General features: G+C 33.7%; 1 protein-coding gene across 2 annotated transcripts in view; it reads left to right on the top strand.

The window, feature by feature from the left end:
* Positions 1–15,603, top strand: part of ME1 (malic enzyme 1) — a 164,772-nt gene that overhangs the window by 49,987 nt on the left and 99,182 nt on the right. For both annotated transcript variants that reach the window (XM_081294885.1, XM_081294886.1), the window contains 2 exons: positions 2,345–2,420; positions 8,581–8,742. In XM_081294885.1, coding sequence (XP_081151011.1) covers positions 2,345–2,420; positions 8,581–8,742 — 238 coding nt within the window. The remainder of the gene's footprint in view (positions 1–2,344; positions 2,421–8,580; positions 8,743–15,603) is intronic.

Here is a 15,603-nt window from a genome sequence, read left to right as displayed (position 1 = left end):
CAACTAAAACATAAATATTTTAAAAGCCCACAGACACACATGTGTATGTCAGCACACAATTATATACCCATATAATACTTCCACCAAAAATAACTAAGTAGAAATCCTTGAAGAATTCTAGTAAACTACCTCTATCAGTTAAAAACTGATAAGGAGAGATTCAAGCATTTACTTTTTCCTATATCAACTATACCCTTGGGGAACCAAATATGGCATAATTTCTCTTTAAAGAAATTTCCAGTATATAAATAATGAATGATAGAATTGGAATCTCATCCTTTTGTAAACACTAATGAATTAGTGAATTTAAACATTAAGCATCAATGACTGCTAACGTCACAAAAAGGACTTCCAATTACCGTCTCTTCAGGTAAGATGAATCCACTAAGTGTCTTGCACAAAAAATTGAACATGAACCATATTGTCTCTGGATCCAATTAAAAATCTTTCAAGAAATGCTGAAAAAGAGTAACATGCTGTTCTATATCATAGGAATGTTATCAGCAAAATTTAGATTATTGCCAACTCTATTGGACAAATTAAAACAACAATGCATAGGGATATTGTATGATTTGAGTGATAAAACTATTGACTATCAAGGAAATTATACCAAAAAGGTTAAGAGAGTGGTCACTCTTAGAAGGGAAGAGTTTTTGATTGGGAGAAAAACAGATGGTTTCTGGGTAGCTGGCAAAATTGCCCTTGATTAAACTGGCATTATGTAAAAAGGTGTTTATCTTATAACAATTCATTAAACTATACATTTGTTGTTCTGTTTTGAGTTATAAAAATACTAAAGCAAAACTTTTAAAAATTTACTTTTTATTGCTGCATTATAGTTTCATATAATAATGGAATTCATTGTGCTATATTTATACATGCACCACTCTCAATTTGATCTGTTTCTTTCCCTCATACTCTTACTCTATCTCCTCTCCTCTCTTCCTCGTTACTTCCCCAGACCCTTCTTTTAGTCTGTTGGTCTCTGTTTTATATTCTGAGGTCCATTTTCTTTCCCTTTTATCTCTCTAGTTTCCTTGTATGAGAGAAAACATATGACCCATAACTTTCTGAGTCTGGTTAATCTCACTTAGTATAATGTGCTTTAGTTCCATCCATTTTCCTGCAAATGACATAATTTTATTCTTCTTATGGCGGAATAAAGTTCCATTGTGTATATTATGCATCTCACATTTTGTTTATATAGCCATCTGTTGATGGACACTTAGGTTGGTTCTGTAATTTGGCTATTGTGAATTATGCTGCTATAAATATGGGAATGCAAATATAACCATAGTATGTAAAGTGAAACTTTTAAATGAGGATAATGTATTTGCATTTTTAAAGGATTTCTGTGCTTTAATTTGTGAAGTTACTTGTAAAGCTTTCATAGGACATGGAGAGGGCAGGTAGTTTAAAGACTATAGGTGAGAGTTTAAATAGCATGAATTGCAAATACCATCTCAAGCCACAAATGAAAGAATCAAGTGGGCTTCGCATGAAGGAACTGTTCGGCATTAGTAAGTCATTTTAGCCTATCTATCTATCTATCTATCTATCTATCTATCTATTTATTTATAGTTGTAGATGGACACAATGCCTTTATTTATTTATTTATTTATTTATTTATTTATTTAAATATGGTGCTGAGGGTGGAACCCAGTGCTAGGTAAACACTCTGCCACTGAGCACAACTCTAGCCCTTAGCCATACATGTTTTCATCTGCACGTGTGAAAATGTAATAAATGGAGTATATGCTGGAAATACCTATTTAGGTGTGCTTCATGTTATTTTTTAAAATGCTTTTGTATATATTATTCAATAAAAGACTGAAAGAATCTATTGGTGGTATAGATAATGCTCCTTAAATTCTCTGTGTGAAAGTAGTGAATTATTTAATGAAAATATTTAAAATATGCTATATATTTAAAAATGTTTGTTAGATATTTTTAAATAATTATCTGAATGCTGTGATGCATGCCTGTAATCCCAGCAATTTGGGAGGCTAAGGAGGGAGGACCACAAATTTGAGGTCAGTCTCAGCAACTTAGTGAGACCCTATCTCAAAATAAAAGAAAAAAAAAAAGGAGATATAGTTTAATAGTAATGCACCCCTGTATTTGACCCCCCCCCAAAGAATAAACTTACCTTAAAATGTAGATGTCAATATATTAAAGTGCCTTCTTTTTTACTTATAAGACTCCTAGCTCTTAGTTTTTAAAAGAAATAATTTTCACTGGTTTAATCACAATTGATATATATTAATAAACTTTAAAAATATTAATGTCCAGTATAGTTTGACATGCCTAAGAAAATTAAAATTACCTTTCTTTTTCTTCTCAGAGGTCTCTTTATTAGTATCCATGATCGAGGGCATATTGCTTCAATTCTTAATGCTTGGCCAGAAGATGTCATCAAAGTAAGTTGTCAAATTTTTCCATTGAGGCAATTTATTTGTTCTCTTTTCTGTCCCCTGAAATAGTTAGATCATATTGATAATTCTCATGGTATTAGGTAGCATTCACTGAATTTTTCAGTGGGAATCACTTAATTTATAGCCCTTTGAATTTTGCATAATGGATTAATTTTATTCTGAATCTATTTAGTACTATTTCCTTATTCTTTGTGTCTCGTTTCTTAGTATTTATTTATTTATTATAAGTGATAATATATATGTTGAAGATACATCTGAATTTCCTTAAGCAAACTCTTATGTGCTGCATTTAACCATCCACTTAGAGGATCCAAGTTGCCAAAAGAAATCTGTTAATTCAGATTAAGTAAGTAGCTCATCCGACTTCTTTCTTTGTGTGAGCTAATGACAATAAAAGTAATAGTAGTATCTGACATTTGGTAGCTTTGTGTGTGAAACCTTGTAGTGGATTACCTCTTACAATTATCATGATAATTAAGTGAGGAAAGGAAGGCACCTGTAGGTTACTTGTTAATGCATGAGCAATGCGTGATCTGGGGGGAATTGAGTACAAGTTGCAGATCTGTCCCCCAGAGGCTCTGATATTAAACATAATCCTAAAACACTTTCCTTGTCTAAGGGAGATGAGATATATTTGTTCTCCGTTTGGCTCCAGTTTTCCTTTCTGTGGGATGCCAAGCAATGTTGTGTCTTTTAGGATTAAGATTAAATAAATCAATATTTTTTAGAGGAGAGCCTCTGTTTGCTCTGGCTTTTCAAGTGACTCCTTTAATGATTTTGTCCAAGCATTTGTGGCTGGAATCATTTAATTTGGCTCTCTAAGGCTTTTGCTAGTCAACCTCATTAAGTGTTTTTCACTATTTCTAATCTCCCCACTGTTTTCATTTTCCCCACCTAAGTTGCTCCTTCAACTTTTCTTCTACCTTCCAGATTGACCTGTCCATGGATCCTGTTCTTCTCAGCTATTCTAAGAAATGTGTTAATTTTGTAAAGAAAAAATGTGTGATCATCTAAAAAGGCTATTTACATTTTAACTAGAAATTTAGAGGATTTTACAAATCAACAAGTCAATTAGGAATGAAGGCACACACCTATAATCCCAGCAATTTGGGAGTCTGAGGCAGGAGGATCTCAAGTTAGAGGCCGGCCTGTGCAACTCAGCAAGACTCTTGTCTCAAAATAGAAAGTGTTGTGGATGTAGCTTAGTGGTAGAGTACCCTTGGGTTCAATCCCAAGTACCACTGTTTCTGTCAGCATTTTTGTTGCTGCAACCAAAAGACCAAGGCAGCAATGACATGCTCACCATCATTAGTGGAAAGGTGATTCCTCAAGTCCTCAATTTCCTCATCTTCCAGTTCATAACCCATGTCTTCCAGGGTGGGCTTTATTTTAGACACATGGCATGTTCCACCTTACGAAAGAAATAAGTGACAAAAAATAGGAACTGAGAGGAAAGAAAAATACTGGATATATTCATGTACCAATTACAATCATATGGAACAAATTCTCTGCACAACAATAATTAAAAAACCAAACAACTCTTTAAGGCTACAGAGCCTTATTGTGAAAGCTAGGAATACAATACATTCTGTCCACTTTGCTTCAGGGGATGCATTCTATAGTTTGCAGGAAGGAAATATTAAAGTCCCAAAGGTCTTAAAAATAGCATACTACAGGAACACAGCCACATCAATGTTTATAGCAGCACAGTTCACAATAGCTAAACTGTGTAACCAACCTAGATGCCCTTCAATAGATGAATGGGTTAAAAAATGTGGCATATATACACAATGGAATATTACTTAGCAATAAAAGAAAATAAAATCATGGCATTTGCCGGTCAATGGATGGAGTTAGAGAAGATCATGCTAAGTGAAGTTAGCCAATCCCCAAAAACCAAATGCTGGATGTTTTCTCTGATAGAAGGAGGCTGATTCACAGTCGGGTTGGGAGAGGGGAGCATGGGAGGAATAGATGAACTCTTGATAGGGCAGAGGGGTGGGAGGGGAAGGAAGGGGGCATGAGGTTAAAAATGATGGTGAAATGATAATAAATGATAATAAATGTCCAAAGTATATGTATGAAGACACAATTTGGTGTGAATATACTTTGTATACAACCAGAGATATGAAAAATTGTGCTCTATATGTGTAATATCAATTGTAATGCATTCTGTTGTTATATATAAATTAAAAAATTAATAAAAAAGAAGAAAGTTAAAAAAAAAGACCTAACAAGAACAATTTTAGAAGAGGAAAAAAAATTGAGTACAAGTTGCAGATTTTTTGCCTTCATGGTTTCAGAGGTCTGAGTCCATAGTTGGCTGACTCCATTGCTCTGTGCCCTAGGTAAGACAAAACATCATAAAGGGTGTGGCAGAGGAAAGCAGTTCAGAACAAGTCAATTAGGAAGCAGAGAGAACTCTGCTTACCAGGAACAAAATAAAAACCCCACAGGGTTTCTAGAGAGCGAGAAAAGAGGAAGGGTTCTATATTTAGTGAGCTAGGTGGGAAACAGGCTCTGGGAAGGAAAAGAAAGGATAAAGGCAGGAAGAGTGCCTCCATATTTCATGCTAATAGTTTCTAAGGAGGTATTTCCCAGATAGTACTTTATATTTTGGGGTGGAGAGGTGATTTCTGAAACAGATTTCATTGATAAAATTGTGGTTGTCTTATTGAGATGAATCCTGATTATGTGACTTGATTACTTTATTAAAAATATCTAACTGCTTTATTTTTCTTAAGAAGAGACAAAGTTGGTAAAAACAAGAGCAAGAGAATGCTAATTTAATGATAAACTGCCTATATGACAAACACATTTTATCTCAGAATTTTTTCACTACTCAAATATACTCTTTAATATTGAAATATTTATAAATTAATGATATTAATGTATGTTTCTTATAAAAGGCATAAACTAAGATAAAACAGTAAATGCCTCTAAACCTATTTAAAAAACTTTTCAAACTACTATTTATATGTAATTTATGTCTTGTATTTTATATAATTAAATAATAGTGCTAGATGAGAGAACAGGTTAGAGAATAAACATTATGAAAAATGGAAAATAATGATTCTTTTGACTTTAAGACATCCATATCTTTTTAAAAAATTATGTTTAATTTGAGAAGGACACAATATCTTTATTTTATTTATTTATTTTATGTCGTGCTGAGAATCAAACCAGTGCTCAAATATGCTAGGCAAGAGCTCTACCATTGAGCCACACACCCAGATCAAGACATACATTTAATTTAACGTAGATGTACTATCAAAAATGAATGAATGTCAAAATATACCCTACCTGTCCTGTATATCTAACAAGAACAAATAAAAAAATGAAGAAAAACAAAAAAATCCTTAAAAAACAAACAAAAGGTTTTTATTTCTTAAAATACATTTTTCAAAAAATTTGAAACTGCAAAAAATGATAAGATGCAACACTCTTGAGTTTAAGTGTGTTTAATAAAACCTGTAATGTAATATTTAAATTATTCAGGCCATAATTAATTTATATTACAGTGGTACTCTTCTTATAAAGCATAAAAATATGTATAAGTATAGACAGGCTAACTGGAATTTTCTTGTATAAGGGACACATTCACAAAAGTATTATCAATGATATATAAAAGTACCTCTGTGATAATAATAAATAAAACAATATCTATTAAATATACATATGAAGTATATGGAGATTGCAAAGTTGAGTTTAATTTAAAAAGCAAAGTTATAGTTCTCTAATATTTGTTTTATATTTTTAAAAATATTTTAATTGAAGATGAACACAATACCTTTTTATTTTATTTATTTATTTGTATGCATGCCTATTTATTTATTTATTTATTTTTATGTGGTGCTGAGGATTGAACCCAATGCCTCATACATATGAGGTAGGCACTCTAGCACTGAGCTACAACTTCAGCCCTATTGTTTTATCTTTTTTACCGTAAGTCAGAGTTGAGTTAATCTAGTGATACCAGATTCTCTTCTCCAAAAAAGCATAACCAATATTTTTCCATAACTCATTGCAGTTAGGGAAAATTTTTTCAAAGGTGAACTATGTACAATATGTAAAAATAATTCTTGCTTGTCAAATATGATTACTTTTAAAGTAATTTATAAAAAGTGGCATAATATAGGTAAATAGGATATTAAATAGAGCTCAAGAGTGTATTTAAAAATATATTGTGCAACATAATAGGGTGGAAAAGCACTGTACTAAGAGTGAAAATACCCAGGTTCTAGTCCTTTGATGCTAATTAGGTAACTCATTTTGAGCAAATTATTTCAGTTCCGGGATCTTCAGTTTCCTAATCTGTAAAATTAGAGGAGTAGAAAGAATGTACTCTAGATTCCTCCTTACTTCTAAAATGCTGACTATATGCATTAGTTCTGATTATAGTAATAATAGCTATATATATACATATATGTGTATACATACATATGTATTTAGAATTTGTAGTATATCAGGTACTGTGGTAAATTTTTTATGTATCATGATTTCATTTTATGGAATTATAGATTTATTCAATCGACATAGTTATTGCTTTTTTATTGTTTGCTACGTGCTGTGCTAGATGCTAGTGTACAGTGATGAGCAAAAGAGTTGGTTCCTAATTTTATACAGCTACTCTGCAAAGTACATTTATGATTCCCATTTTACAAAGAAACAAGTTTAAATCACTGCTTTATCCAAGACAAATAATTGATATTTTCAAAGTTTCATGGATAATATGAGTGTAGCATTTTGTAAAATTGTTTTTCATAGGATTAGTCTCTGCTTAAGCTGGGAGTGGTGGGCCACACCTGTAATTCCAGTTAGTCAGAAGCCTGAGACAAGAAAATCACAAGTTTGAGACCAGCCTTGGAAACTTAGTGAAACCCTATCTCAAAATAAAACTAAAAAAGGAGCTGGGGATATAGTTCAATGGTAGAGCACCCTGGGTTTTCTGGTTCAGGGAAAGAAAAAAAATTTAGTTTTGCTTAAATTCAATTAGTGGCCACAAATCACAGAATAAACATGTTAGGTACATTAATTCTTATGATGATATTAAATTATGTAGGACAAATTCTCCACATAATTATGTGTATGCTTCATAAACACTCAAGGCAATTAGAAATAAGCCAAACAAAATTGACCAAGTCTAATGGAAGATGATCAGGTTATAGATGTAGCAGACAATACTGGCCATGTTTCAAAGATAGTGGAACTATATCAAGGAGGGGCTGTGGCTGTGGCTCAGTGGTAGAGCGTTTGCCTAGCATGTACTAGGTACTGGGTTTGATCCTTGGCACCACATAAAAATGAATAAATAAAATAAAAGTATTTTTAAAAATTAAGACAAAAACAAAAACAAACAAAAAAAGAGGTTATAGGAATAAAGAGGATGGGTCAAAATTATGAGAAAACAGAAGAATGGTGCCAGGATATATAAATTAACATCAGAGCATTTCAGAGAGAGTCGTAACTTCTTCAGTTTATCTAGCAATCATGTAGTACTTAACTTTGAGTACTGTACTGTAATTGTACTCAAAATAAATATGACTAGTTTCAAAGCCAACCTAAATTTCACTTTGATTCCTAATCTGAGCTCTTATTTCCCTGTACTTTTTCCATTTGCCCCTCTTAATTGAAGACTAAATTGTTTGGAATCTTTGAATCTTTATGTGTACACTTTCTCTTCGTTCTCCAGTAACCTAATTAAGTATGCATATATAAAATATTTAAATGTGTTTAAATTTATTTTTCCCCATTCTTGCACAATAGCCATTACAAAATTTTTCCAGATATATTCAATTTATGTTTTCTTTTCTTTTATTTACTTTTTTTTTTGGCACCAGTGATTGAATACAGGGGTGCTTAATCACTGAGTCATATCCCCAGTCCTTTTTATTTTTTATTTTGAGACAGGGTTTTGCTAAGTTGCATAGGGCCTTGCTAAATTGTTGAGGCTGACATCAAACTTGTGATCCTCCCGCCTTAGCCTCTCAAGTTGCTGTGATTACAGGCATGCGCCACCAAAGCTGGCCTCTGTTTGTTTTCTAACAGCTTAATTTTTAATATTAATTTAAGAAAAAGAGACCGGAAGTTGTGTCCCAGAATTTGGAAAACTCTCATAATAGATTATTTTTCTTTTTTTCTCTAGGCTATTGTGGTGACTGACGGAGAGCGTATTCTTGGCCTGGGAGATCTTGGCTGTAATGGAATGGGCATCCCTGTGGGTAAATTGGCACTATATACAGCTTGTGGAGGAGTGGATCCTCAACAGTGTCTGCCTATCATTCTGGATGTGGGTACAGAAAATGAGGTAAATATTTTAGGTTTATAAGACAGCTATGTACCTTAAAAAATGGCACCAATTCTTGCATTTTGAGTTTATTCTATGAGTTATTTTATGAAATTTATTGGGTTTTTTTTTTTTTTTTTTGGTTCTCCTTCTCTGCTCAAATCTGGCCCTCAACCTTTATGAGAAAATTATTCTCTCTGTTCTCCTTTCTCCATTTATAATGTGTTTACTCTTTTATCAGCTCCCTTGGTGTTTTATGATGCTTTGAAAAGTGCATACTATGTGTGTGTGTGTGAGTGTGTGTGTATGTGTGTGTGTGTGTTTCTTTAAGATATTATAGTTTGTTTTTTAAATTATTGTTTTCACATTATGCAGAAAATAACCATAGGACTTACTAAATATGATCAGTGCAAAATCTTATTCTAAAGTCTGTATTGAACCTGAGGTAGAGGATTTTTGTTTGTTTTCGATATACGTGACAATAGAGTGTATTAGACATATATACATGGAGTACAAAGCATTCCAATTATGATCCCATTCTTGTCGTTGCACATAATGTGGAGTTAACAGTGGTTCTGTATTCATGTATGAGGAAAGGAGACTTATACAATGAAAGTACTGTCTTTGCTATTCCCATTCCCCCTCCCTTCCCTTCATTCCCTTTTGTCTAATCTAATTAATTTCTATTCTTCCCCTCCCTACCCTTCTTTGTTATGGATTAACATCCACATATCAGAAAGTACATTCAGCCTTTAGTTTTTTGGGAGTGGATTATTTCACTTAGCATTATATTTTTTAGTTCTATCCATTCACTGGCAAATGCTATAATTTCATTTTACTTTATGGCTGAGTAATATTCCATTGTGTGTGTATGTGTGTGTGTATATGTATGTATACATATATATATATCACATTTTAAAATTCTAATTTGTTATATATATATATCACATTTAAAAATTCTAATTTATTATATATGACAGCAGAATGCATTACAATTCATATTACACATATAGAGCAAAATTTTTCATATCTATGGTTGTATACAAAGTATAGTCCATCTCACTCCACCATCTTTTCTAACTTTCTGCCCCTCCCTTCCCCTCCCACCCCTTTGCCCTATCTAGAGTTCATCTAATCCTCTCATGTTCTCCCTCCCAACTCCACTATGAATCAGCCTCCTTTATCAGAGAAAATATTCAGCATTTGTTTTTTGGGGATTGGCTAACTACACTTAGCATTAGATTCTCCAACTCTATCCATTTACCTGCAAATTCCATGATTTTATTCTCTTTTAATGCTGAATAATATTCCATTGTGTACATATACCACATTCTCTTTATCCATTCATCTACTGAAGGGCATATAGGTTGGTTCCACAGTTTAGCTATTGTGAATTGTGCTGCTATAAACATTGATGTGGCTGTGTCTCTGTAGTATGCTGGTTTTAAGTCCTTTGGGTATAGACGGAGGAGTGGGATAGCTGGGTCACAAGGTGGTTCCATTCCCAGTTTTCCAAGGAATCTCCATACTGCTTTCCATATTGGCTGCACCAATTTGCAGTTTCACCAGCAATGTATGAGTGAACCTTTTACCCCACATCTTTGCCAACATTTATTGTTACTTGTATTCTTTTTTTTTTGTTTTGTTTTGTTTTTTTTTTTTTGTTTTTAATATTTATTTATTTATTTATTTTTTTAAATTTTTTATTGATTATTTAAAGCATTACATAGCTCATGATATATCATCTTTCATACATTAGACTCAAATTGTGTTTTGAACTCCCATTTTCACCCCAAATATAGATTGCAGAATCACATCTGTTACATATTCACATTTTTACATAATGCCATATTAGTGTCTGTTGTATTCTGCTACCTTTCCTAACCCCTACTATCCCCCCTCCCCTCCCCTCCCCTCCCATCTTCCCTCTCTATCTCCCCTGCTGTTGTTCAATTCTCTCCCTTTTTTTTCCCTCCCCCTTGCCCCTCATAGCCTCTTATAATTTTATGTATCCTTGAAGGTCTCCTACCATTTCCATATGCTTTCCCTTCTCTCTCCGTTTCTCTCCCCCCATTCATCTTTGTTTACTGTAGTCTTTTCCACATGCTCTTCCTTCCTGTTCTGTTCTTAGTTGTTCTCTTTATATCAAAGCAGACATTTGGCATTTGTTTTTTAGGGCTTGGCTAGCTTCACTTAGCATAATCTGCTCTAATGCCATCCATTTCCCTGCAAATTCTATGATTTTGTCATTTCTTAGTGCTGCATAATATTCCATTGTGTATAGATGCCACATTTTTTTTATCCATTCATCTATTGAAGGGCATCTAGGTTGGTTCCACAGTCTAGCTATTGTGAATTGTGCCGCTATAATCATTGATGCAGCCGTATCCCTATAGTGCGCTCTTTTAAGGTCCTCAGGGAATAGTCCGAGAAGTGCAATAGCTGGGTCAAATGGTGGTTCCATTCCCAGCTTTCCCAGGAATCTCCATACTGCTTTCCAAATTGGCCTCACCATTTTGCAGCCCCACCAGCAGTGTACAAGTGTACCTTTTTCCCCACATCCCCGCCAACACTTGTTGTTGTTTGACTTCATAATGGCTGCCAATCTTACTGGAGTGAGATGGTATCTTAGGGTGGTTTTGATTTGCATTTCTCTGATTGCTAGAGATGGTGAGCATTTTTTCATGAACTTGTTGATTGATTGTATGTCCTCCTCTGAGAAGTGTCTGTTGAGGTCCTTGGCCCATTTGTTAATTGGGTTATTTGTTATCTTATTGTTTAATTTTTTGAGTTCTTTGTACATTCTGGATATTAGGGCTCTATCGGAGGTGTGGGGGGGTAAAGATTTGTTCCCAGGATGTAGGCTCTCTATTTACCTCTTTTATTGTTTCTCTTGCTGAGAAAAAACTTTTTAGTTTAAGTAAGTCCCATTTGTTTATTCTGGTTGTTAACTCTTGGGCTATGGGTGTCCTATTAAGGAATTTGGAGCCCGACCCCACAATTTGTAGATCGTAGCCAACTTTTTCTTCTATCAGACGCAGTGTCTCTGATTTGATATCTAGCTCCCTGATCCATTTTGAGTTAATTTTTGTGGATGGCGAGAGAAAGGGATTCAATTTCATTTTGTTGCATATGGATTTCCAATTTTCCCAGCACCATTTGTTGAAGATGCTATCCTTCCTCCATTGCATGCTTTTAGCCCCTTTATCAAATATAAGATAGTTGTAACTTTGTGGATTAGTCTCTGTGTCTTCTATTCTGTACCATTGGTCCACCCGCCTGTTTTGGTACCAGTACCATGCTGTTTTTGTTACTATTGCTTTGTAGTACAGTTTGACCTCTGGTATCGCTATACCTCCAGATTCACACTTCCTGCTTAGAATTGCTTTTGCTATTCTGGGTCTTTTGTTTTTCCATATGAATTTCATGATTGCTTTGTCTATTTCTACAAGAAATGCCGTTGGTATTTTGATTGGCATCGCATTAAACCTATAGAGAACTTTGGGTAATATCGCCATTTTGATGATGTTAGTTCTGCCTATCCATGAACAGGGTACATTTTTCCATCTTCTGAGATCTTCTTCTATCTCTCTCTTTAGGGTTCTGTAGTTTTCATTGTATAAATCTTTCACCTCTTTTGTTAGGTTGATACCCAAGTATCTTATTTTCTTTGAGGATATTGTGAATGGAGTGGTTTTCCTTATTTCCATTTCAGAAGTTTTGTTGCTGATATATAGGAATGCCTTTGATTTATGTGTGTTGATTTTATAACCTGCCACTTTGCTGAATTCATTTATTAACTCTAGCAGCTTCTTTGTAGACTCTTTTGGGTCTGTTAAGTATATTATCATGTCATCCGCAAATAGCGATAGTTTAATTTCTTCTTTTCCTATTTTTATGCCTTTAATTTCTTTTGTCTGTCTAATTGCTCTGGCTAGTACTTCGAGAACTAAATTGAATAGAAGTGGTGATAGAGGGCATCCCTGTCTTGTTCCAGATTTTAGAGGGAATGCCTTCAATTTTTCTCCATTCAGAATGATGCTAGCCTGAGGCTTAGCATAGATAGCTTTTACAATGTTGAGGTAAGTTCCTGTTATCCCTAGTTTTTCTAGTGTTTTGAACATAAAGGGATGCTGTACTTTGTCAAATGCTTTTTCTGCATCCATCGAGATGATCATGTGGTTCTTGTCTTTAAGTCTATTGATGTGGTGGATAGCATTTATTGATTTCCGTATATTGAACCATCCTTGCATCCCAGGAATGAATCCTACTTGATCATGGTGCACAAGTTTTCTGATATGTTTTTGTATTCGATTCGCCAGAATTTTATTGAGAATTTTTGCATCCAAGTTCATTAGAGATATTGGTCTGTAGTTTTCTTTCTTTGAAGTATCTTTGTCTGGTTTTGGGATCAAAGTGATGTTGGCCTCATAGAATGAATTTGGAAGAGCTCCTTCTTTTTCGATTTCTTGAAATAGCTTGAAAAGTATTGGTATTAATTCTTCTTTGAAGGTTTTGTAGAACTCCGCTGTATACCCATCTGGTCCAGGGCTTTTCTTAGTTGGTAGTCTTTTGATGGCTTCTTCTATTTCTTCTTTTGTTATTGGTCTGTTTAAATTGTGTGTGTCTTCCTGTCTCAATCTGGGCAATTCATATGCCTTAAGAAATTTATCGATATCTTCGTTATCTTCTATTTTATTGGAATATAGGGTTTCAAAATACTTTCTAATTATCTTCTGTATTTCTGTAGTGTCTGTTGTGATATTGCCTTTTTCATCCCGTATGTTAGTAATTTGAGTTCTCTCTCTTCTTCTTTTCGTTAGCGTGGCTAAGGGCTTGTCTATCTTATTTATTTTTTCAAAGAACCAACTTTTAGTTTTATCTATTTTTTCAATGGTTTCTTTTGTTTCAATTTCATTGATTTCTGCTCTAATTTTAATTATTTCTTGGTTACTTGTATTCTTAATAATTGCTATTCTGACTGAGTGAGGTGGAATTTCAGTGTGGTTTTAATTTGCATTTCTCTAATTGCTAGAGATGTTGAATATTTTTTCATATGTTTGTTGACCATTCATATTTTTTCTTCTGTGAAGTGCCTGTACAGTTCTTTTGCCCATTATTAACTTGTGGATTTTTTTTTTTGGTGCTAACTTTTTTGAGTTATTTGTGTTCCTGGAGATTAATGCTCTATATTAGGTGGAGGTGGCAAAGATTTTCTCCAATTTTATTGGTTCTCTGTTCATGCTCTTGATTGTTTTCTTTGCTGTGAAGAAGCTTTTTACCATCCTGTTTATTGATTCTTGATTTTACTTCTTGCACTTTAGGAGTCTTATTGAGGAAGTTGGTTCCTGAGCTGACATGTAGAATTGGACTTACTTTTTCTTCTAGTAGAAACAGGGTCTCTGGTCTAATGTTTAGGTCCTTGTTCCACTTAGTGTTGAGTTTTGTGTAGGGTGAAATGAGTTCACTTTCAATCTTCTACGTATGGATTTCCAGTTTTCCCTGTACCATTTGTTGAAGAAGCTATCTTTTCTCCAGTGAATGCTTATGGCACCTTTGTTTAGTATGATATAACTGTATTTATGAGGGTTTGTCTCAGTGCTTTCTATTCTGTTCTTTGGTATTCATGTCTGTTTTTTGTGCCAATACCATGCCATTTGTGTTACTATATCTCTGTAATATAATTTAAGGCCTGGGATTGTGATGCCTACTGCATCACTTTTCTTGCTAAGGTTTATGGTCTTTAAGTCACATGTGATAGAAGATAGAAAAATACTTGAATGAACCAAGTTGCCAACTTGTAGCTTTCTCATTCATCCTGAAATTTTATTCTTTTCATTTATCCTTTTAGTTAGAATGTTCCTGCACTGATTTTTAATCTCATCACTTTGTGAATCTTTACTTAGTGTTACACTTCATAATAAAAATATAAAAGCGTGGATAACACCACTTAGTTTCTTATTCAGAATAACCTAACAATACTAGATGTTTGAATTAAAACTAGATGCTTTTAAAATGCAAATTACAAGCAGTTTCCTCTCTAATCATAAATTTTTGTGCCTAGTAACAATGAGAATAGAAAAGAATTAGTTCTCCTTCTCTATAAAGTCATAATTGCCTAACTACCTATAAATCTGCAACTTTTCATAGGAAATTTAAAGAAAAAAGACACAGAAATTGAGCCATAAAAGTGTTATCTCCTTAAAATCAGGCAGGGTGATGTATACCTATAGTCTCAGCTACTTGGAGGCTGAGGCTGGTGGATCACTTAAACCCAAGGAGATGGATGTCAGCCTGCAGAGCAAGATGCTGTTCCCAAAACAAAAACAAAAACACTTAATTCTTTTGAGTTAATTTACTAACCAGTAAATTCAGTAGATGTTCATATTTTCATCTTGTTTTTTGTCTCTTATTTCACAGTCTACATTTTCTTTAATTTACTTATGAAACAATTGCTAAAATCTAAACAATTGTAAAATCTACTTCTGTTATATGATGTAAAATTTCTTCAGTTGTCTCTCAAGAGAGCATATTTAATTCTTCCTTGTCCTCCTCTTTTTTTTTGCTGTTGCATAATCTTTTGATATAAATTGTGTGTATTATTTGTCTATTTTCCCTGAATAATTGAGCATCATCTAGGCTTGTTATTTGACCAAAAATAGATTAGGTGTTCCTTGTGTCCTCTCCATGATTGCCTGGACATTATTAGGTCTTAGAGGATTTCTTCATATTTACATGATCTAATAGTTAGTCTGTTTTATAGTACCATACATGGAGTAGCTTAAACAACAGAATTTTATTTTCTCACAGTTCTGGAGACTAATAGTCTGAGACCAAGGTGTTGGCCGGCTTGGTTTCACGTAAGTTTTTTGCCTTGACTTG

This window comes from Spermophilus citellus (genome assembly GCF_964194105.1).
Source record: "Spermophilus citellus genome assembly, chromosome: 5".
In the NCBI taxonomy this organism is placed as follows: domain Eukaryota; kingdom Metazoa; phylum Chordata; class Mammalia; order Rodentia; family Sciuridae; genus Spermophilus; species Spermophilus citellus.
Note: the sequence above shows the minus strand (reverse complement) of the source record. Positions and strands in the feature narration are given on the sequence as shown.